This window comes from Nanorana parkeri, unplaced genomic scaffold (genome assembly GCF_000935625.1).
Source record: "Nanorana parkeri isolate BGI_ZX_2015 unplaced genomic scaffold, ASM93562v1 scaffold161, whole genome shotgun sequence".
Taxonomy (NCBI): domain Eukaryota; kingdom Metazoa; phylum Chordata; class Amphibia; order Anura; family Dicroglossidae; genus Nanorana; species Nanorana parkeri.
The window spans coordinates 1,848,442-1,873,911 of NW_017306429.1; the positions used below are offsets into that span (position 1 = coordinate 1,848,442).

A 25,470-nucleotide genomic window follows, 5' to 3' on the forward strand; every position below is an offset into this window, starting at 1 on the left:
ATACCCCTAATGAAAGTTTCCTGTCTCAGACAGTCTAATACGTTTTTATACAAATGCACCTAGATGACTTTTCGCTACTGTCTCTGCAAAACTGTTATACTGTTTACTTCTTTTTTTTCTGTATATTGTTGTTATTAATCCAATATATGGTAAAAAATGTTTTCATTACAAAGCCTAGACAGCCTGTTGCAGTAGTCACTAAGGCAGCTACAAGTATTGTCCAAACCTGGACTAGTCATAGGGAATGGTCTATGAGTAAGTGTACACTTGATCAATGTCTCACATTTGAAAAAGATAAGAGATTACCTAAAATTCCTTATTATTCATCAAACATGACACAACAATTGCAACACTGTCTGGTCTATGTTATTTTTGTTATTTATAGAATGTTGGATTAACTAATCGAACAGACTGAAATCAACACTGTGATTTATGTTTACAATTTCAGCAGAAATAATCACACACCACTTTCTAAACCATTATGGGGGACATGTATCAAGCAAACTAGCACCACCATGCAAATCAGGTTGCCTAACAGTTCTCAAAGTCTATGTAACAGTTTTTCTGTGTACTTGTGATCCCAGTGCTACAATCCTGGGTAGCCATCTGAGACAGATTTGCACGGGTCTGCAACAGAATTATAATTGGAAGATGAGACAGATTTGCACAGGTCTGCAACAGAATTATCATTGGAAGATGAGACAGATTTGCAGGGGTCTGCAACAGAATTATCATTGGAATATGAGACAGATTTGAACAGGTCTGCAACAGAATTATCATTGGGAGATGAGACAGATTTGCACAGGTCTGCAACAGAATTATCATTGGGAGATGAGACCGATTTGCACGGCTCTGCAACAGAATGATCATTGGGAGATGAGACAGATTTGCACGGCTCTGCAACAGAATTATCATTGGGAGATGAGACAGATTTGCACGGCTCTGCAACAGAATTATCATTGGGAGATGAGACAGATTTGCACGGCTCTGCAACAGAATTATCATTGGGAGATGAGACAGATTTGCACAGGTCTGCAACAGAATTATTATTGGGAGATGAGACAGATTTTCATGAAGATGAAACCAATTTTCACTCCAAACAGATGCACAATTAAGAAGTGATCAGGGGCAGGTTTTAGTCTTTGACACTGCTATTTTAGAGCACCTAAATATATTAATGGAACTAAAGTATTATCATTAATCTTTCTCAAATTCTGTCTGCTTGGACTTTCCATGCTGTGCAAGAGAACCCGTTTAGCACTGGCCTACTGTACAATACAATTGCAACCATCTGTATCTTTTGTAATGCATAACTGTACTCCTGAGCTTTTCTGCTGCAATTATTTCTCCCCATACACTGAAACATTAACATCACTCCCTGCCCAAAAGGGAGCTAATATAATGCCCCTGGCACAGTAGACACAGTAGGTCTATATTGGGTAGAAGCCACATTTCCTACCAGTATGTTTTTGAATTGTGGGAAGAAATGGCAGGACCTAGAGAAAACCTACACAAACATGAGAAAAATATATAAATTCCACCATACATGTTTAGATGTGTGCAAAAAAAATGTGCTGGGATATCCAATAATGATTTAAAAATTCAATAAATAATTAAAAAGCACTTCAACACCAAATCTATATAAATTAATAAACAAATAGAGCACCTGATCAGAGTCTCAAAAGGCTTACATTTTCTGATTTACAGACAGTTGAATTATTAGTTGAATTATTTAACAAGTAGAAAAAAGAATCTGCAAAGCCAACTACCCACTATAGCCAATGAATGACAAACTTTTCAGCATTATAAATATATCATATGGCTAAATGTTTTCTATAGGTCATTGTAATATGAAACAAAGAGCTAAACCATTGCTTTTATGTGATCAGGCAAGCCATAGTTGGGCAGATGTCTCCCTTAAAATGACAGGTAGAGAGGCATCATCTGAAGTTGGTTATTCTGTGTCTTACCTGATGGATTTAAGCAGCGTAGGCACGGTTAACGCAGCAGGCCTGCTTTTTGGTCCATTTCCATGCATTGGTGGCCCATTTAAAATAAATTGGCTGCAATAATCAAAGCATGTGAATATGCAAAATGCTGCACAGTAACGAGCATGCACACTGCAACGGAACTCGGAAGTCTGAAGGGGGCCTAAATATAATCACAGATATTGAAAGCTTGCTGTCTAAATTAGTCAGAATTGCAGGTATTGGACTGCAGGCATTAACTGACCATAAGTAATTTTAACAGAAGATTTAGGCCGTGCTCAAGGTGGATCTGTTCTCTGTCAATTTTAACTAATTGGAAAGTACAGTGAAATTACAGCTCACCAACCAATAAATATTTCCACAGCCATATCTCTCCCTCTTTGTCTACATTCATGTGACGATTAAAACATCACACATGCTGACTTACTATTCAGAAATTCACAGTATAGCTTTATTTTGTAGCAATTTGCATTTTCTTTTTCTGTTCCGTTTAGTCTTCATACACAGAAACTCAATACTAGACAAAAACACCCAGCTATGTCGTAAATACAGTGGTTTCTCCAAGAAACATAGCTCCTCAGTAACATTCTTGTTTGACTTGATTAAAGCTAGACGCCATTTCAAAGTATTTAAAGGTGCCACGGGGAATGATGCACATACTAATTATATCCCCAGGTATTTTCTCATGTCGGCACCTACAGAAAACAGACACAGGAAAACTTTCAGATACCTCATTTCAAAACAAAAAAGGCTAGAACTTGTGTGCTTATTCCATTACTAGGTAAACGGTCACAGTGTAAACCGTAAACCATGAGAAAAAAACACTTTTCCTGCACTGTAGTGTTCACCACAGAAAGAAAAGACATTGACAGTTGAAGCATATCAACCAAATGGCTAAAGAGCCCTGTAGCCCTGCAGCTTACAGCTGAGGCTGTGGTTTAGCAGTATGTTTTCCGGTGCTGAGCACTTAATCATATGCTACATACAATCTGTAAAATGAAGCTCCCTACTTATTTTAGACAAACTATCCAAAAAGAACTTCAGGAAATTGCTGTGGCCACTTTTCAGTTAAGGGCCCCATAGAGGTAAGGGTTTGAGTAATTATTTGTGAAAAACAAGCACATGAAAGATAAAAGTAAACAGACTGTCCAGCCCACATCTACCTAAACCCTGCAAATCTGTAATAGATCTCTGCATTGCTCTACTCATACTGTATTGGAAGGAAATTTTTCTAGACTTTCCAACCAAATTGAAATGTTTCCATGTGAATGCACATGTTATATGTTGTCCGATTAGATGCACCAAATATGTTGTCCGGCTATATACCCAGTTTCCCCGAAAATAAGACCTACCCCGAAATTAAGACCTAGTACTATTTTTGGGAATTGATAAAATATAAAACCTACCCCGAAAATAAGACCTAGTTGTGGCCATTCCCGGGGCCGGTGGTGGCATAAGTGGGAACTTGAAGAGCCACGGGAGAGAATCAGCAGTGCCAGCAAAGCCAGCGCTAGAGGAAGCGAGGCGGCAGCGCAGGGAGCAGAGCCGCATAAGCCGATGTTTCCTCTATAGCGCTGGCTCCTGTCACAGGCAAAGTGATACCAAATGCAATCCGCCTGTGAGGAATCCATAGTGAAAGTGTGCTTGCTCATTCTGGTTACCAGATTGCTCTTGGAAAGGTATGGCACCTCTGATTGCCCTGATCAGCCTATTCTTAACTTTGCCATTTTGGATTATTTAATTTGGATTTGTATTAACTTTGGATTGTTATACATTAAAAAAAAAGACCTACACCGAAAATAAGACCTAGTATGTTTTTTTGAGCCACAAAAAATATAAGACAGTGTCTTATTTTCGGGGAAACACAGTACATCAAAACTTAGAGAACAGTCTTTGCTCTGTATTGGTATAGGTACTTTTAACAGCAAGTTACACCTTCTCCTATTTAGATTTCCATGTGACAAAATGCATCTAAGATCATTTATAAAACCCAAAGTAAGAGTAAGGGTTTTGGCCACCACAATCAGACAGATTGTAACCAATAATTAGTCAATCCTTAAAGTGAATGTAAACCCCAAAGTGTAGGACTAGGGAAAGCTTACATCCCCTGTCAAGTTTTTCTTGAAGCCTGTGTCCCCAGTGCCATGACTTACCCTCTCTATTTGTCCTGGTCACCATCATTACCAAAGTAGAAATTGATAATTAATACAAAATGTCATAGCTGAACAAGAGGCAAGAGGAAATGTTCCAATGGTGACACCTGTTTTAACGTCAACTGTCCAAGAAAGGAATTCCCTTCGCTTTGTTGAAATTTCCACTCCATTCCAATTGTGTGTCCAAGACAGGACATAATGAGAAGTCCCCCCAAATAAGGAGAAAAAAAGGGTTTTAACTAGCCCACACTCTATCTAAAACTAAAACAAAAGGTTTGGGCTATACATACTCTTTAACACATCTAGCAGCAGTAAACTGCAATGTGATTGTCTGGTATGGGATACTGAATCTGGCACATTATCACGGTTCTTTTCACTGCTTGGTTTAGTGAGGTAGCAGGTCTCAAAAAATAAAGTCCACCTTAAAATATAGTAAATAAAACAAAACAATGAGATATACTAAAGCAGACTTTGTCAACCATTTTACCCAGGACGAACCCTTGAAATAAATGTCAGGCCTCAGGGAACCCCTGCTTAAAGCAATTTGTTATGGTTCAGTGAGAAAAATGCCCCTTATATTGGTGGTCAAAATGCCACGCTAATAGACTAATAAAAGATCACTGGTGTCATGCCGCTGGCCCTTCCAAGTGCTGTTGGCCCTGGAACTGTGCAGGTACTATTAGATGTAAGGTCAATCAGCCACAGCTCAAGGAATCCCTAGCAATCCCTGAAGAAGCATTAGGGTTCAATGCAACTCTATTTGAGAATGGCTGTAATAAAGTATGGTAGCCCATGAGGTTTCAGAGAGTGGCTAAATATGTGTTATTTATCATAATTTTTCTATGCATAACATATTTTATCTGAAAGCTGTAACAAAGACTTTGGAAAAGATTGTCGTGTTTTAATACCATTAACAAATAATTTATTGTAAATATATGACAAGTTTGATTCAATGTTATTTAAATGCCTTTTGGCCCAACCGTTTTGCTTTGTCTGAGATTTTAATTAATCAAAAAAATATTTGAAGGATCCACAGTTTATGGTATTTAGAAAGTATCCTTCACTGCAGTGAGTCATGGTTTCCCCACAGACAGAGGCCAGCCAGCTGGGAAAAATCTCGTGTCACTGTGTATCTCATTGCGCTAAACAGTGGTGAAACTACAAAGGTGACTGTGTTAGTGAAGAGAAGGGACAAAGCCTAAAGAAAGTTTAATTACTATTGTTTGTATACATTTAATTTATTTATCAAAATAAATAATTACTATAACAGCAGACGCTGTTCACTTGTTTACTTAGCACAGTTAATGTTCATGTCCAAAGAGTAAAGAATGATAGTGAATAAGTTGAACCCGAGTTTGCTTTGAAAATACCAAATCATGTACAAGAGGAAATTAATAGAAAAAAAAAGGATATTCGCTACATCAAGAAACATGAACACAGCTTTATCTTATTTACTAAGCTCAGTGAACATTCACTGTGTTACGTGAATAGTTCATTTAGGGGGGTAAATCAACCCAAGTGTATAGTTATGGGCTACTGTTTCAGCTACTACTTTAGCCAGAGGGCAACCAGAGTTTAATGGCCCAAGGGAGCACAATCCAGCTTTTTATGATAATAGGGAATTGGTGAAACAATATATAGATATAGATCCTTGATTCCAGCTGTTTCCTCCTACAGGAGATTTATGGCTGAAACAGTTTCCTCTTCTCCGAAACTGTGATGACACTGATAAAATGATTGTTAGCATCACAGGGTGATTTCAATCAAACTTTCTTTTTATATAGTAGATGCTATAATGTAGGGGCACCCACAATTTTTGGCTGGAGATCTCCTTTTCAAATGACGAGCTCAATTAGATCTACCAATGAAAAAACACCGGCATTCAGGGGCGGGAGGTGGCGTGGCAGTGCATTGAAGTCAATGGCACCGCAATCACTCCCCCAGTGCAATCGCCGCACCAGGAATGCAGGCATATTAGTGCCTGCGTTCCGGTCCAGTGCGATCTGCAAAAATTGTGCATTTTTGCATATTTTTGCAGATCGCGCTGGACCGGAACGCAGGCATTAATGTGCCTGCGTTCCGGGTGCGGGCGGTCAGACTGAGGGCAGGGTGCGTGACTGTGGTGCCATTGACTTCAATGCACCGCCACACCCCCTCCTGCCCCTGAACGCAGGGAGCCGGCCGGCTTGCGTTACAATGCGTTCTGGAAACTGAACACTCTGGAACGCAGACTTTGTGGTGTGAACCGGCCCTCTCTTTGCTCTCTCTCCTCGCGCTCTCTCTCTCCCGTTTCTATCTGCTGTCTCTTCTCTCAGCTGCTCTTCTCTTTCTCTGCTGTCTTTCTTCTCTCTCTCTCTGCTGTCTTTCTTCTCTCTCTGATGTCTCTTCTCTCACACTTTCTCTGCTGTCTCTCTCCTCTCTCTCTGCTGTCACTTCTCTCACTTTCTCTGCTGTCTCTCTCCTGTCTGTCTTTTCTTGCCTCCACTGCAGCAGCTTCCCAAGTCTCCTCTCCTCTCTCCTTCCCGTCTGCGGCGTTTGACACATTCAGCCGCACGAGCACCACGGGAGGACAGGACACAGGTCAGTGAACCTATCGCGATCTACCAGTGTTCGCCTTTCGATCTACCTAATGGGCACCCCTGCTAGAATGCCTTCACTGCTGAATTGGCAAAGCATGTGCAGCACTAAAAGGGCCCAACATCTTCTCATTGCTGACTCTCGTTGACATAACCTGTAATATTTGTCCCTTTTCATCCTTGCAAGCCCTCGCCATGGTATCTGCACACCACAACTGAAAAGAAGCAAAACAAAAATAAAAGCTTAAAGTGTATCTATGCCCAAAACTTTTTCTAGTTTTGGACAGAATGGGGAAAGGTTAGAATTTCTGTCAGGTTTAACTGCTATCCCTGGCTGCGTTAGACAGATTTTGCCTCTTTCTGTTTTAGGGACAGGATATGAAAGAATCTCCCCAATAGAGTCTCTGGTGGTCTATGTATCCTACCTTAACGCTTGGGGGGCAAGGGGGGGGGGGAGAAGGAGGATGCAGTACTGTCAGGAAGCCAATCCAGAGCAATGCCATTGCTAGAGAAAATGCATGAAGACGGGAAGTGGCTAAAAAAGGTTGGAGGAAAAAGTGAAATAGAGAAGGGATGTAAAAAGGGGGTAAGGGAAGCTGAAGGGAAAGAGGGGAGGAGATGGATAAAATGGGTAAACTCCTCACCCCCACCCTGCACCAGGATCACAGCCTCCTTTGAAGTTTCTTTAAGGCTAGAAGTGGATTCTGACGGCCACGTAGGTGCATGTAAGCTATCCAAGGGGACCAAACTTTTAGGAATTCATCTTTTAGTAGTCCCGAAGGGTAGCCATCATTTTTTTTACTAAGAAAATTTCCCATTATTTTTTGAAAAACTTCCTGGTAGTTCTTGGTTTCCTCTCTTCTATTTCCTTATCTACCTTGTGACACACTTTTTACCTTTACAAATGCTGGCTTCCCTTGCATCTTGACATCCATTTAGGGTTTAGATCTATTAAAAAAATGCAAACTAGAACAAGTTGACGACTTTGCCATATTTATAAATGTATGTCAGTTCAGACCTGTATTACATATGAATGCCTGCTGACCCACAAAAGGGAATAAATGTATCATATGTACAAGGCCACATTTTTCTACCCTGAGCACAATTTTAGCTCAGCTATCTACATTTCAGCTACATTCCTGAAATGTTAACAAATATATCTGCAAAGGTTACAAATAGCCTTATTGAGATTAATGGTTCTTAAACAAAACATCAGAGCCGACAAATTGCTACAACCCTTCGGTTATTTTTATAGTATTCTGTGTGATCAGAGCAAACATTAGAATGAGCGTGTTCAGGTTAATAGTAAACATCTTAAGGCCTGGTTCACACCGAGCATTTTGTAGCGCATGTTCTGCCCTAAAAAACGCTTAAAGAATAAGCCCCCCTCAAAATCCCATTGATTTCTAAGACCATGTTCACATCTGTGCGTTTTGTCGCAATAAGCAAAATGCCTGTCGCTGGAAAAAGTACAGGAGCTAATTTTTGGCATATTACAGCTTGTTTTGGCCCCATAGACTCAATAGGAAATGATTGAAAACACATGGTTGCTGTGTTTTTGCGGGTGTTTTACGAGTATTTGATCATTAACATCAATGAGCTACAATCTGCTCACAAAAATGCGCAGCTTGATTGATGCTGATTAACGTGCATCAAAAACGCGCTTAGAGACGTGAAAAAACGCTGTCGCCTAGGTGTGAACCCAGCCTAAAGGTTCAGTTCATCCAAAATTGATATTTCAGCTGTGGGTAGATGCTGGCATGTCAAATCATCCACCCGCAGATAAACATCTCTTGGGGACTTGGAACTGTACAATTGTGATAGAAAATAACGTCACCAGCACTCCAGAGGATAATCAAGCAATAGTCCATTTATTGGCACATTACCATTGCATTTGAATGGCAGTGTGCCAATAAATGGACTATTGCTTGATTATTCTCTGGAGTGCTGGTGACGTTATTTTCTATCTGATCTTTTCACTGTGCCATCCGTGGCCACTACAAGCACCCACCCGTCCGTACGGGTCTTTTTGATACTTCGGTAAGGAGTGCAGCAAGATCTTTTGATTTCTGAATCTGTACAATTGTGAGGCTCTAATCCTGTCCATCCACTGCAGCCATTACAAGGGGGTCTCACTCTCCCTGTTGGATTTCTTTCATTATGGAATGTACTAGGGAAGCCATGAAACATGTAGACACATAACAAACCAGTGGGTGATTCAGCTCAAGCTCTTCAATCTAAAACATTATCAGCTTTGAGTGGACCTACACTTAAAAAATACAGTGTTTGCTTTTTAGAAAGCAAAATATTTCTCAGATTATAAATATAAGTAATAAAGGAATTTTGTTCTCTTAGCTTGCCAAGCCACAAATGCTATTTACTTCATCTGAGGGGGGGTCTTCTATTCAGTATCTTTCAACACGAGCCAGCCCATTTCACACAGTCTCTATGTGGCATAGTGTAAGAATGCTTTAAATTAAGTCTATGTAGGACCAAACGTAGAGAGAAAACAAAGAATTCTAACATGATGTCTACTTATTTGAAACAGATTTGCCCCCCTTACATGAAAGCAATGTGTTATATGTTGCTGGTATTCATTATGCGATTCAGAATCTAGTTCATGTATCATATAACAATATATAATACACTTATTTATTTAGAAACCCCCACAGAATTGATGAAAACAGCTTTAAAGGAAACCTGTCATGAGAAAAATGTGGGCTGCCATTTCTGACCTATCCCCCTGAAAATACTAGATGCATGGCTGTGATACTGATCCTCTGGCTTCTATTCTGAGTCACTGATAGAGCATGTATGCAGTTGTTGTGGCTTTACTTGCTGCATGCTTGTTCTGGGTCAGTAACTCTGACAGCAGACACCAGAACAAATAGAGATGGCGAATTTCTTGATTGAACAGACAGCAGTCTAACTGCTACATTTTGGTTTTAGCCAAACCCACCTGCCTTGACAAACTTGAAAAATTGAAGGAGCTGGGTGGAAACATTTGGCGGAACAGTGACTGACTGCAGCCAATCAGCTGCCAACCCTTGCCAGCAGGGTAGATTAGCTGTTTAGTGTGGATGGGGGGATCAAGTGATTAATGCCAACGGGCTGAGAGAAAAATCTTTACATGTATGGCCAGCTTTACTTAGAGCTACTCATGAAATGTTGCTTCAGGGCACACTCCATGTCTGGTTTGTAGTGTAGCTCCACCATGACCACCTTTGGTTGTGCTGGAGAAGGAGGAACAGTGTGAATGAAGGGTTGAGCAGAATAATATATATGTCTGCATCAGTGACGTGCGGTGCCTCTTGCTTCAGACATGAAGCTGACAGCTTTTTCCTCCATAATTCTAGGACCTGCCTCCCCTGACCCTGATGTGCATGCAGCAATTGATCTATAACTGGAAAATTAGGTTGCAAGATCAGCACTTTCATACACGAGTATAATGATATCTAGGATAAGGAAATCTTACATTGCTGGATGTAGAAACATTTCGGTATGATTTATTACATAATACAGTACTTGAAAGAAGAAAACTGAGATTATGTTAAAGGATGAAGTATGTATTTCAATTAATATACATTTTTGCTAATTAATGTTGTATATTTAAATTTGCAGTCAGCAGGTAGAAGATTTTATTCTTACATATTTACCAGGCTGAGCTAAAAAAAAGCCTCCTGTATACAGAGCTGAGTAGCTCAACCTCAAGTTCCCAAACACAGCAGAAGAAGCACAGGAGTGTCATGGGCCCCCTGTCTGCTTTGTCTGGGAAGGTGGAGGATGCGGGGTAGAAAATGGAGAATTAATAAGGGAGAGACAGTCTAAAAGCAAAAAAAAATGTCTGCTTTCTTTTTAGAAAACCCAGAAATGTTGTAGCATCAGTGTGCCATGTTTTAAATTCTATATTCTAAAGATTTTATGTGAATAGTAAAACAATATGGTTTAAAATGTAGAAATGTTAACAACCACAAATAAAGTATAAATATAAAAATGTATACACTGCCCAAAGCCTTTATAGTTTATATTGCAACTTGAGGCTCTTATCAACCATAGCAAAGAGGAGCAGATTTTGAATCTTTCACTGTATTTGCCCATTAACGTCCAGCTTCAAAACTAGCCTCAGTTCCATGCTGTTTTCAAGCAGCACAGACCCAGCTAGACTCTGATTCTGCCAGGAACACGTGGACTGCTCACTTTCCATCAAACAGCTGCAACATTTAAAGGAATGAAAAACATCTGAGAACAAAGGCTCTCCCTTTGAGTTCCTGCAGACACCAAAAGCTTTTGTATTTAGGCGCACCACTTAGGTGATGTGACACTTTTGCTGCTTGCTAAACAATTTGCTGAAATGTCAGTATGCAAAGGTGTTAAATTAGTCACCTTAAATGTTGGTGTTAAACTGCACACCTCCTGTCACATATTGCCTCTATCATTTACACAGTTTGTCTTCTTTTGTCTGCCCTCTTAATAGTTACATGTTAACTGTAATATGTATATGAAATTGGTGGGGAAACATATTGCTATTGCAGCTGCATTGGTACCGCCACTTCAGGTGTCAAGATCCCCTCTAAAATGTAACGCCTTAGGATGGGTTGTTTATGTGAATAGTTTATTTGCCCCACTTTTATAGTTATGGACTTTGGTCTTAATATCCAATCAGTTATGCAGAAATATACTGAATTGAGTTTCTGGGATCTGGCAGCACCCATTGGTCATTCCAGCACCCACTGCTTATTCCTATTCAGATAACTTTGACAAGGCATGGTTCATTTGTAGCATCTGCTAGCATCAATACATTTCTCTACACATATGTAACAAAGATGGACAACATTTAGAAGAATTATGACCATAATCTTAGTGACTTCTAATATGTCTGAAAAGACAGAATTTAAAACAGTGCAGCAAATAACATAAAGTTTCACATACGATTGTTTAGCACACATGTACACATAGAAATCAAAAACTACATTTTAAGAAGATATAAAAAGCACAAATTAAGGCCCCTTTCACACATTCTGATCAGAAGGGGATCCATGTACGTATACCTTGCCGATCGGAAGGGATGTCAGACAGAATCTGAAACAGTTGCAATTAGCTTCTATCATCAGTGTGTTCAGTTAGTCTTTGAAAATGAAAGCTGGAAGCTGATTGGTTGCCATGGGCAACTTCTGATTCTGTCTGCTCCGCTTTTGATAAATAAGTCTCCCCCAATAAGACTCTGCCACATGGAGGTGAACTCACGGTGAATAGTGATGAGCCTGGGCTTGGTGCAATCCCAGTTCACCTAACTCCGCTTAAGCCTGTGAAAAACTGTGACTGGCACAGCCTCTTCCTAGCCCAATCAGTTGCGGCAGGGGCATTCCCCGCCCCATTGTGATGTGTAGCTTCAGGAAAGAAATGCACATGGTGCAACTGATTGGTCCAGTTGGGTTGATCACTATTTTACACCTCAGCTCATCACTACTGGTGAACAAGCTGACAGGATGAGCAGTGAGATGACCTCATCAGTGCGCTTCTGCTGCTTCATTGTCCAATCAGTTGTCGGGGGGGGGGGGGTTTCTCCAACTGTTGTCGACAAAGCTGTGCTACAGGGGAGGTTGGGGATCTGGCTCTGCTGTCTGTAAGTCTGCCTGCATAGAATTACGAATCTTTGGCAAGTACAACAGCACCCAAATATGTATTGCACCTTTATTTTTAGTGTTTTCCTGGAGTTTACCATAGAAAGAGAGATGCATTCCACCCAACCATACCATTTCCAAGGAAATAAACACATGTGAAATATACCTGTACCCGTTATTTTAGAAAAAAACTGGCAACAAACAGTGTGAGACGGTATTCCAATTCTTTGGAAACTAGCAGAGACAATAACGGCACAGTCCACACAGAAAGAAACCATTTTATGCTTTGTACTGCCAAGCAGAATTTGAAAGCTCATAAATGTTACACAGAAATGTGACCTGGACTGAATCTGAGAAGAAACCAACTGCAACAAGACACAGTGCACTTACTGTTCTAGGAATGGGTGGAGACAAAGATCCATTTGACATGTATGGGTCATTATTCATATTTGGCATCATGATGTAGCTTGGGTATCCAGCATACGAATGGCCTTTGCTGTATAAACCACCGTCCGGATGTTTTCCAGCTATTCCACCCCCCAAAGAAAAAAACAGAAAGAGAAAAAAGTCATCTTATGAAAAAGCTTTTCTTTTAATTTTGCCAGCAGGGCATACAACACATTACAGCATGTTCTTTCAAAGGATGTGAAAAATTGGCTTAGAGTAACAGTTTCCTGTGAAGCACAGCTAGGTAAGCCACATCCATGTATTCATATAAAACTTATATATTATTTTAATGTTTAAGGTTTTATATTCCTAGATTATTTTACTAGAGTGTATGCAATAGCACCTGATTGGAAAAAAAACTTGAAGAACTACAGGCTTTCAAGTGAAAAATCCTGCCACACCTCATAGACTTTTCTCATCACCAAGGTCCTACAAGTTTGCCTGCTTAGTGAACGACCGACCGGAAGCGAAGTGAACCGAACGCTGTAGGCTATTCACTTCAGGCTGGTACGACTGATTTCAGCCGTATATCGTCTGAAATCAGCCGTACATCGGGTAGCTTCGGGTCGGCCGAACATGCTCAGCATGTTCGGCCGACCCGAAGTGCAGAAGGAGTTCGACTCAGCCGATCCAACATCTGGATCGGCTAAGCCGAACCTCCGGCAGGCTACTCGCTGCTGTTCGGTCTATGCTTATAGATGCCGAGCAGCAGTGAGTGAATAGCCGAATGCCGCTGAGCGGCATTTGGCTCGGCTGTTCTGCTCGGTCCCTCTGTGGGACCGAGCAGAACAGAAAATAGTCTGAAAAAAATAAATAGAAAACTATTGTGCGGAGCTAGAAGTGACAGCTAGCTCCGCCCAACTGTTTTCTATTGGCCGGGCAGTTCTGCTGCCATCCAAAAGCTAAATTAGGGGCCGAAGCTAGCCGAAGGATCAGCCCAAGCTACGGCTAGATCCTTCGGCTGCTTCCTGAATAGACCCCTTAGTCATGGGCCGAGAGCCCGACAGTTGCACTCCTCTCTTTGCTGGCGCCCATCACCAAGATGGCCCCCGGCAGGTAAGCGTGTGTAACGTCACTACACCCTTGAGCAATGGCGTTGCAGCAGGGTGTCACCCGGCGGGCGCTCCGGGTGACACCACGCCTGGGGACGCCCCTGGCAGTTGGCATGCCCTGAAAGTAACTGTTTTGGGAGACATAAAATTGGTGGATAAAGTTTCCCAACTTTTGAAAGATGAAAGTATTATAGGAAGTGTTAGCTCTTTTCATTTAATTGACTAGTAGAGAGCGACCATTGCTATGAGTATGAGGATTTATTTTCCTTATGGACGAAAGCTAACATCTTGAAGGTAGTAATTCGTTAAAGTTTGCATAGTATTATTAATAATAACTTTTGGGTGACCATGAACTAAAGCAATCAGTCAATATTGAAAGTTAAAACAGCAGTTAATAAACCTTTTTTCCTTTGTGTCTTCCCTTGCTGCTAAACTACATCTACCATAATCCTTTGCATGAGCCAGCCTCTGTTATTACTATTCAATTGTAGTAGTAGGAAAGTGAAATTGTGAGCTGTAAAAAGTAATAGACTAGAATGGAGTCCTGCAGACTACCTCCTGGGCAGAAGGCAGCTGTGGGCTTTCTTGCAATTGACGGCAACACTAATCAAATACAGGACAAAGAGGGCAGGGATTAGGTTAAATCTTTCTCGGTATGCATGATATATCAAAAGGCTGACAGTTTCTGAAGATATGCTGTTGTTTTTGTTCCTCCTAAAACCTAAAACACAACAGATATCACATTGACATACATTATAGACCCTTGCCAGTTGCCAAAACTTTTTCTTTTAACTTTTGGGACTCTTATTTTTTATTACCCCATGTGCTATGTAAAGCTGGCCCTACATTGCTCAGGCAGTGCGTGGCACATTTGACATCCCTCCTTTCCACAAATGTCATTCTTTTGGACTTTTGTCCATGGAGCCAGTTTGAATATTCTCGGCCTAACAGTGACTGTAGCCAATCAGCTGCAAACACTATTTGGGTATTCTGACAGCGGCACACTGGCCACTGTCAGAATACAACAGCCTTTAAGGTGAATTCTCCTACCCACACTGTTTAGCCTATGCCCTGCATAAAGTGACACTAATCTCAGGAGTTAAAACTTACAAATGCATTCAAGTACCTTAAGTAGTAACAAAAATGTATCTTATTTGTGTAGCACTCAGCTGTAGTTGCTGGAACGCACCGCAATCCCTCACAAAACAACCCTACCGCCCCAGAACGCAGGGGGAAGTTTTGTGAGGGATTGCAGTGCGTTCCAGCAGCTACCACTCTGGAACGCACCGCATTTGGTACTAACAACCCTAAGATTGGAGCTGACACTGTCCTTCCTTTTGGAGGGTGGCTGCTTTTGTTCCCAATGGTCCCTGTGTGTGTTGTAAAGTAGCCACGGCTCCAAGCTCGCTCTCGTGATGGACTACAATCTCACGTTTAGTTTACTAATTTGTACTGAGATTGTAGTCCATCACAGGATCGAGCTTGGAGCGGTGGCTACTTTACAACACACACAGGAACAATGGGGTATTTGAATGCATATGTAAGATTCAACTCCTGAGTTTAGTGTCACTTTAAGCTAAGCCTGGACAAATCCCAGGAGCCTGGTCACCAATGATCCTTAAAAATTACAGCCGGCACCTAACTTTTGAGGGTTTTTCTAGTTGTCAATGGAGTTGGCTCCTTAGAAAAATCCTGGGCAGACAGACTCCTAAATTCCATATGTGTTCACCCCAGTTTAAGATTTATTAATAAAGTGGGGCAAAGAGCAAAGTTAATCAAACCATAGCCACTCACAGTTCAGTGTACTGTTGAACTGAATTGGTAAATTGGTATTGGTAAATCTCCAAAAAAAATTGTCTAGACTGAATTTCCAGGTTCTTAAAAATACTTGGATGAAATGGAAGGTGTAATCATTCTGCTTATTTCTTGGGTGTGAGACAATGCTCAAGTTTACAAGTCTATTGTATTTATAATGTGTCAGCCATCAGTAAAACCACAGTCATCTTTATATTCATATAGCATTATTCATTTAGTTGGTCATTGTAAAGCATCTATTTATTTACCCTAGCACTGGGCTTTGTAGAAACCGCTGTGTAATGTTACCACTACATGGGACAGCCTAGCATCTCAGTGTTAGATTATATTACTCCAGCTTCCCTCTTCAGTGATACTAGTCACGTGAACAATTGATTCTATTCATGCCAGTTGAGAGCGATTAAACTAAGGCTGTTATACTAGTGTAACCTAATGCTTTCGCTTGACAGTTCCTCCACAGCTGGGAAAGGGGTACTTTGGTAGCTTTGCGTTTGATTGGACTATACTATAGTTCTTATAAAATGAATGGCTTGGACATGTATGTTTTCTAAAACTTGCGTGCTTATTTTTGCTGTATATCATGTTTTCTTTATTAGAGCTGTGTGATGTACATTGTACTTAGCTTATTCCCTTAAGTTAAGGAAATTTCCCCTTAGCTTAGGGAATGTGGTGAAATTTACTTTGCAAAGAATACTCAATCACATGCAAGGAAAATATAAACAAAGCAAGATTTTCACTTGAACGTGATCAGATTATGGTTTGTTAGCAGAGCTTCAACCTATTCACTACACCTATCTTGCAAAGTGAACAGCCTATTTGCCTTCAGAAACTGAACTCCATAGAATCAGCTTTTATGGTACCAAAACAGTCTCTTAGAGACTGTTCACTAATCATGAATAAAAATAAAGCCATGTCACTTTAATCATCCAATCATATACAGGGCATAAATCATGTATATCCTTTTTTTAACACAAAGCTTTAACCTTTTCCATATGATAAGCGAACATTCTCTGCTCTTTTAGTAAAGCAAATGCAAGGTGTATCTGATCCTGAAAATCCAGTTAAAGTACCATAAGAGGTTGTTCTAATATTGTAGAAATATTTGTAGAAACTACTGATTTACAAGTGTGAACACATTGCAACAATGGTGTCTCCTCAGTTCCGGGAGAATTGTAACTTCAAAGCTAATAATCTAAAAATTTGATCCTAAAACCATGCTACCCTTCCGTAACGTTCTATACTTATAGTTACAGCTGAAATGGAAAATAAAAACTTCTGGACTTGAGCCTCAGAACTGTATGCTCCTGGTACAGAATGTTCCAAAAGCCTGTACTTGCGGGAAGAAACCTAACCATATACTCAGATTTCAGCATGGAACTCCCACTATGACTAATCTTTTAGGTTCTGTTTCGAACAGAAGGAAAATGGTAGTAAAATAATGATATGAAAATGAGTAAATATGGAAAATATTTGTTTTATAATAAGTAATAACGATTGGAGGTTTATTTAATAGCAGAAAAGTATCAAATTGCTTCTCTATGATTTAATACACAATACATTGACCTTTACAGCAGAAAACCCCTCTGACTCAAACCACTGTTTCTGGCCAAAATATTTCTTCAGACACTTGGTTTTATATGGAATCCCATCAGTAAAACTACGTATGGTTTATGTATGTATAGTGTACAGATGTATTTTTGTTTCTTTAGGAGGGTTTGTGACAATTACAATGTACTGTAATGTTTGATGTGAGACAACTATTTTGTCTCACTGCTTTAATAGGTGTGTTTATTACATCGATATCAGGGTAATAAAGCGCATTTCCACTTTTGCAGCCAAAATTGAGAAACTCCCACTATTCCTGTGCCAATTCACGCAGCATACTTGAACATTTTTTTTTCAAAGATTTTTAACCTTTCAAGCTTTGTGTTTGGAGCAGCATTATACATAAGACACCATAAGTAGCTTCTAGTGGTCAGAATGTATGGCAGTGTGCAGATAAGAGGACAGACTGAGGGATAGTTTGTTCTAAAACACATTAACATACAATTCAAAGTGATAATGAAATCTGTCAGCACAGTACAGACAAGTTTTTTTTTTAAAGTTATGCTATGTGAATGGGGACATTTAATAAATATAAAGTCGATGTTATCCCAATTTGGCTGCAAAGGTGGAAATATACTTTAAGGACATAAAATGTAGGACTCTCTGAACCAAATTATATATATATATATATATATATATAGAGAGAGAGAGAGAGAGAGAAAGAGAGAGAGAGAGAGACAAGAGAGAGCTACCCTATGGAATACCAATTCTTGGAATTAGTGCATTACATACAGAAGTTATGTGACTTCAACCTATTTGGTTGGGAAACACAAAAGGAAAGATTTAACTGAGATGCTTTGAACTCACAATCGTCTGGGTGCTCTCTAGACTTTTCATGGTATGAGTCTTGCCTTCTTCTGGATATCTGAAATAATATAACGAAAGGTGTCATTATTTCATTTTTATAGCCACTCACAATAAAGCACAAAATATAAATCCCCTTCTAAAGTTTAGATCTTCCTTTTGAAATAGGTCTGGTATTAGAAGTGAAGTGGCTCCAGTTCCAATGTGCACCTGTTTCAATAAGCAAGAATCTTGCGTGATTCTAGGCTGTATTGCGGTGCGTACTGCTTTGCTCTTTGAAGGCAGCGGATTGGACTCATTTAACCCTCTTATGGCCAGTGTCCAGTCCATTCATGCACAGTACATTATTTTCTACATAAGAACAGAAGCATACTCATTTTGTTGCCATCTATGACAATTAGCTTTTAAGAGAAACAGTCACAAAGGAGATGCCACTGCAAAGGAATGCACACTGCATAATAATTTTAATAAAAGATCTGAATCTTTCAAGTTTGTGTCATGCATGTACTACTAATATCTCCATACAGACACTAAGGAGATCACATGTAACCACCTTAGATTTGTTTCTCTGGTGAACTTTTACTTTATAAGACTTTGCAGACTAATTCCAAAACAATCTACAGTATGATAGTCAATTTACCAAAATGCCTAAAATAAGAACTGCCTCTATTGCCAGTTAACCACCAGGCAGATTCATACAATTTCTCTAAAATGACTGTAGGAGAAATAATTATTTTGAATGGTTGCCATGTGGGAAATATTTTTCTGACACTATGATGATAAATAAAGACCAATTAACTTAACTAAAAATGTGTCATGCTCAGTTGCATTTGCTTTTTGCCCATGAGTGGTAAGGGCAGTGCTAGTTTTTGCTGGTGCTTAAACCCCCATATTGAGAGGTGTGGCTGTATTCCTCCTCCCTTACTTAGAATTACATAAACTTGCATGCTCAGGCATGTAACAAGTAGTTCCAGGTCTATAATACAGGTAGTATCCTGAGTGTACACATCAAAAGCAGCACAAAAAAATACACGGATATAATTAACATGGTAACCGACAAGGCCCCTGTGATAAAAGTGTCCTATTAGCAATGCATTTCCTTCCTGTGCTGAAGCCAGGTAATAGATAATGCGTTTACTAAATGAGGGGCACTGCCATCTGACAACAATTACACAGTTTATATCTGTTCTTTAACTTACTTCCTGAGCATTGGAAGTCCCAGATGTGTTAAAATAAATATTGCCTGTACTGTGGTGTTTTTGTTTTTTACTGCCATATTTGACTAAATATTATTGTAGGACTTTCCTTTTACAGCCAGAAATACTATAGTGAAGTGATTACAAGCCACTCTAATAAAATGGGGTAGTGACAGAGAAGACCACGTTATTCAGCTGCTGGCCAGGATATCTGCAGTGAAAAGAAAACTCAGGCTAGTATTCCAGTAATACTATATTTTGGATAGCTACATGGGACAACTTAGTTTTCATTTAGGACAAGACATACAGGGTTATTCACAAAGCTGGCGAAGGCAGCCGCGTGAATAACCGACCCGAAGTAAAGTGAGCCGAACGCTGTTCAGCTATTCACTTCAGGTTTGTACAGCTGATTGCAGCCTTACATCGGCTGAAATCAGCCGTACACTGGCTGGCTTCGGGTCGGCCGAACATGCTCTGCATATTCGGCCGACCCGAAGTGCAGATGGAGTTCGACTCAGCCGATTCAACATCTGGATCGGCTGAGCTGAACCTCCGGCAGACCACTCCCTGCTGTTCGGCCTATTCTCATAGGGGCCGAACAGTAGTGAGTTACTAGCCGAATGCCGCCAAGCGGCATTCGGCTCGGCACCTCCGTGGTACCGAGTAGGTCCCGGCCAATTAATAACAATGAGAGCTCAGTGGAGCCGACCCTGATATCACGGCCGGCTACGGCAAGTTCTCCGTGTGTAATGACAGATCAGCGTCCACTGGTTACCAGGTAACCAGAGGACGCTGATCTGTCATTACAATGAGAGCTCGGCGGAGCCGGCTGTGATATCAGGGTCGGCTCCGCTGAGCTCTCATTGTAATGACAGTTCAGTGTCTCCTGGTTACCTGGTTACTCCTGGTTAGATGACTGCTGGCACCGCCTACCTGTCAGTAGCAGCCTTTTGGCTCGTACAGCAGTCCTTCGATTCTACTGAACCGAAGGGCTCAGGTGGCCGAAGCTAGCCGAAGGATCAGCCGGAGTATGGCTGATCCTTCGGCTAGCTTTGTGAATAACCCCCATAATGTTTACCTACTACACAAACATCCACAGATAATGTTTCCATAGACAGGAGATGATGGTCACATAATCCATTACATTTTGGTCAGTGAAGCAATAATCTTATATCTATAGGTAGAGTAAAACATTTCACTGTGACAGAAATTGATTGGGAAGTGTTTTTTATTGTTTCCCTCTTAGAAAAGCTATCACATTCCTCTGTATTGCAAACACACAAACAGGAACACTTGTGTGACCTGAGTGTTCCTGTTCAAGGATGAGCTAAAAGACTCTTATTGACAGATAAATTGTCTTTACATTCAGCCACCCTCGGATATCTATGGATAGCTAAAAGCAGATTTCACAGACTGCTACAAGATCTTTATAGTCCTAGACAGAATACACCAATGTCAGCTAGCATTTGTGGCAATGGATGGTGGTGCATGAGCTCAATCTCAATAACACTGTTGGATCACTGGGGCTTACCATACTGTTCTCCCCTACCTGGATGAGCAGGGCCCACATATAACAATAAGAATAATAACTGCTCAGCTGCATACAAATGATCCATTCCGAACCTCAGAAGTGATGCTTGAGTTGGGCATACTGTGGTCACTGTGGCAATGACATGACTGTACCCTAAGAAATTTTCCACAAAGCTTGAAGGCCTTTTAGACTAAGCTAACTATCATGCTACCTAATTGTTGCTAGCAATGCTCAATGCAACATGTATTAGTCCTGTGGTCTGCAATACTCTTGGATCTCACAAAGGTCTGCTGGCCATGTACTTAAAGTATTTTTCTACCACTAAGGCAGAATTGAACATTGTTTTGAAAAGTGGATAGCGTATGGCACTACACTAGCACAACACATTTCCAGGTATGAAGGCCTGGATAGGTGAGACTGTTCTCCCCTGACTTGTAGCCTATGTGGCAACTTTCAGACACATAGTGGCTGTGCAGATAAGACCAAAGAGTGCTCATTCAAGGATCTGATCTTTCCTATAACAAGACCTTCAGCTGAGTTATCCTGCTGCTTGATTTCAGCACTAGGCAACAGGTTGCATGTCAAATAATACATGTATCACTCTTTCTCCCCTTCTTTTTGCATTCTTTTCTTTCTTCAAAATAGGTCTATACATTTTTTACAATGATGTTCTGTGATCTTATATTATATGTATTCTGTTTATAATGTATCTTACCCTAGAGGTATTCATATTATATAAGAAAACACAGGGGGATGTGTTAAAAACTGATAACAAACCAGATCTACTTCATACAATATATTTCTTCTAATATTGTCTGCAACCGTTACCAATGGTAACATTGGGAAAAATATTGATTGATTGGGATCAATATGTACATTTCACATAATTTGGGCTTACCTCTGATACCAAACCTAATCTAACATTATTTGAAGAAGCTAGGATGAAAAGTTTTGAATTGAATATGTTTACTAAAGGATCATGTTCACAGCAAAGCTTTGTCCAATTATCTAATAATCTCCAATGGAAACCCCTATTATTTTTACATTCCCCTGTAGACGATTGGGTATTTAAAGTGAACATGTCACTGAACTAAGTGAATATTTTCCTCTTTAATAAAACAACCCCATTGGGTAAATCAGTCTCTATTTAGTCAGTAGGACAATGAAGGCCTAATTAGAAAACTGAACTCATGACATATCTTTAGGTCATTGAAACTTCACAGGAGGGAATGAGTCTCCTGTGAACTTTTTCTCTCTGTCCGGACAAGACTCTGTAGTGCCTGAATGTTGTCGTCTTGTGCTATCAAGCTTTTACAAAGAGCGAAGGGTTATACTGTTCTGCATAAAAAGTGAAAGCTGTTTATTTAATCACCACTTGGCTAATTAGCTTCTCATACATATATGTATGCACACAGCTTGAGGTTCTGTGGGAGTTCTAAGGTTTTCCCCTTTCCTTGCAACAAAATTCAAAGAGCTACAACATGGCTATATCATTATAAGGGTTAATCTTAGATTAGATAGGCTACAAAAAGTTTACATACAGGCAAAAAGAAAGCAGACTTGCAGCTTCAAAAGATAACGAGACTCCAGTCATTAGACAGACTCCACACTGCCCTTTATGACACTGGGAATCCATTGTACTTTTTATTTACAAAAAGGTTTGGAACATGCAATGAGGCGGCTAGCAAGTTATTGCTCACTCTGAAACATTTTCCCTTCACTAGAGTCTGAAATGCTGGCCATACACGGGCAGATTGTTCTTTAATAAGACATGGTTTCAGCTTATTCTCCAAATGGTGGAACACCCTTTAGCAGCAGTCAAATGTTCTTTCCAAATGGAATGGTTATAATATTTTGTTTTAAAGATATCTTTTATTTCACAAGAAACCCTGTTATAAGAAATACATTTTTGTTCCTTGGTTGATAGCTATGATTGCCCACAATTTTACCCTCTTATGAATAAAACCTTTGCAGCAGGCTGGATAATTTGAGGTCTTTGTCACTTAGAAACACTATTTACAATTTTCCATCTTTCATGCATTATGTGACCATAGCATGCAGTGCTAGAAACTTCATAAAAGCAGAAGCAGCAGCTTATGGTCTACAAACTCCCCAAAATGTTGCCACTAAGGGCTAAGATGCTGATTTAGTAAATTGGCATTTTCACTCTGTTTAAAGGAGAATTATGAGGCAAGTGATTTTCACTCAGCCTCATAATCTGAGCCGACCTGTGACAATGAAACTGTCACAGGTCGGCTCAGTAGATCGGGAAGTGAGCAAACACATACCGTCGCTCGCTCACTTCTCGATCTATCCCTGCCGAGAGCCATGACTGTCCCTCATGGCTCCCTGCAGGGATTTCCCCCCCGTCTGATCCTCCAGCGTTGACGGGAAAGGGGCGGGCATAGCTGGCTCTGCCTCTGGATAGGCAGAGCCAGCTGTCACTCACGCAGGTAGGTGGATCCAGACAGTATTGTTGGGATCCGTTCCGGCTGAGGCGTCTCAGTATACCGCCAGCTGTAGCTGGCGGTGTACTGAGCTTTGGGTCAGGGGAGAATGCTAGTTTGTGTTCTCCCGTGACCCTTAGAAGAACTATGGGGAAAAGCCCTGACCCCATAGTTCTCCTTCAATTCATAGCCCCAATCAGGCTCAGGAAAAAATTATATTTTCTACCTGAATGGGGATTTGTTGTGAACACAGGATAGCGTGAAGACCACCACACACCCGTTTAGTAAATCAGCCCTTAATTCTCTAATCGCAAAGCTACTTAAAGAGACAATGTCACTGACCACTAGAGTGTCTTGCTAGCCCACTCTCCGATCCGATTATACTTACCTTCTCAGCGCTGCCCTATCTTTTCTCCCACTGCCAGAAAATACCCAGTATTTCTGGGTATGGAGAAGCATACTTTCGAAAACTGTAATTCCTGAAAATGGGGGCGGAGTGGCAAGCAGGGTTAATTGTGGTGCACATAACGTGTCATGCTGAATCATGGGTGTGGGCTAATTGCTCTCAAATGAGGGAGGTGCTTAAAGGACGGGTCCACTGTCTACAGTTAAATACAAATCAATATGTATGTATATGTATATGTGACCTAATACAACACCTACAGCTTGAGATTTCCTGGGAGGGGCAAAAAGGGTGTGACAAAATTTGTGGATGTGACCAAAAGTGCTGCTGCCCATAGACAAAATGATAACAGTGCTGTTACTTGTAGCAAATAATGGAAATGGGCCTACCTAGAAAAGACATAGAAAATAATGAAAAGGGACTGCCTTGCATAGAAAGTGACCACATGGGATTGAACAGGTGCCCCTTTTAATTTTCTATGCTCTACATTTTGAGAAGCTGCTAGGTGACTGACCTGGAGTTAAACTTTGAATGGGCTTTCAAGCCCGTACACCACTATCTTTTAGACTGCTCCACCTGACGAGAAGTCCTCATCACCCAGTGATCCAACGTTATTGGTTGCTAGGATGCAGACAGCCAGGCCACATAGTGTCAAGCGTTTCCATGTTGTGGGCCAGCTAACAGGTACCATAGCCTGGATAGGTTGGGGGCACAGCACCAATGGCCACTGTTACTGAAGGCAGACCCAGCAGCAATGGATGGAGCAGGGATTACCAGAATGGAGATTTGACAAATACGATAATGACCTGGAAAGAGAATTGAAATTCTGGCATTGGTGGGTCAATTCTGGGAAGTTCCCAGGTATGCATATGACCTCCTCGGTACTCCTCACCTCACCTCAGCAGCCAATTGCCAGGCAAAAACACTGTCACATTTCAGAGATGATGACATCTTCAACCTTGTCTATGCTCCAACACCATCCATCAAGAAGCTTAAGCTGCAGTAGTTGCGAAAGAACTTGACTTTTACAAAGTGCTGTAAAGGTGAGTATAAGTGGGTCGTGGGGTGGGCTAGTAATACACTATGAGGGGAATTTATCAAAACTGGAACAGACAGAATCTGGAGCAGTTGCCCATGGAAACCAGTCGGCTTCTCTCTTCAGTTTGTTCATTTAAGCTTTGAGAATAATTCTGTCTGGTCCAGTTTTGATAAACTCTGGGGGGAATGTATCAAAACTGCAGCAGACAGAATCTGGCAACCAATCAACCAATTCAGTTAAGATTTGAAAATGCAAGAGAGAAGCTGATTGGTTGCCATGGCCAAGTGCTCCACATTTTCTCTGCTCCAGTTTTGATACATTCCCCTCTTTGTCTTTTAAATGGTCAAAGTAATGAAGTCCCTTTAAATCTCTCATTTGCACACTTGTCTTAAGTCAATGGGGTTGATTTACTAAATGAATAGAACCGGCTCACCTTGCAAAGTGAACATTCACTTTTGAAAATGCGTGTTCACTTTGTAAAGTGCATGTTAGAAAAAAAGGTGATCCTGTGTTCATTTTAAATACCCATATGTGTGTAAGATAAATAATGCACAGGATTAAGTATTCAAAGTGAACACCGCCTCACCTTATTTACTAACATTCACTTTCCAAAGTGAACATTTCCTTTGCTAGGTGAACAGCCTCTATTATTTTAGTAAATCAACCCCAGTGTCTCAAGGTATTTATGGCAGAAGAAACAGCCAGGCAACTATGTTCAGCTTCTGCATTTTTCTGTAGGTGCAGGTATCCTTTAAGATCAATAGGAGTGAACCAGAGTGGTTCTTTGCCTGAG

General features: G+C 40.6%; 1 protein-coding gene across 1 annotated transcript in view; it reads right to left on the reverse strand.

The window, feature by feature from the left end:
* Positions 1-25,470, reverse strand: part of LEF1 (lymphoid enhancer binding factor 1) — a 121,590-nt gene that overhangs the window by 74,598 nt on the left and 21,522 nt on the right. Inside the window, exons 6-7 of the mRNA XM_018554474.1 lie at positions 18,065-18,122; positions 12,729-12,865 (exon numbers count right to left, since the gene is read on the reverse strand). Coding sequence (XP_018409976.1) covers positions 12,729-12,865; positions 18,065-18,122 — 195 coding nt within the window. The remainder of the gene's footprint in view (positions 1-12,728; positions 12,866-18,064; positions 18,123-25,470) is intronic.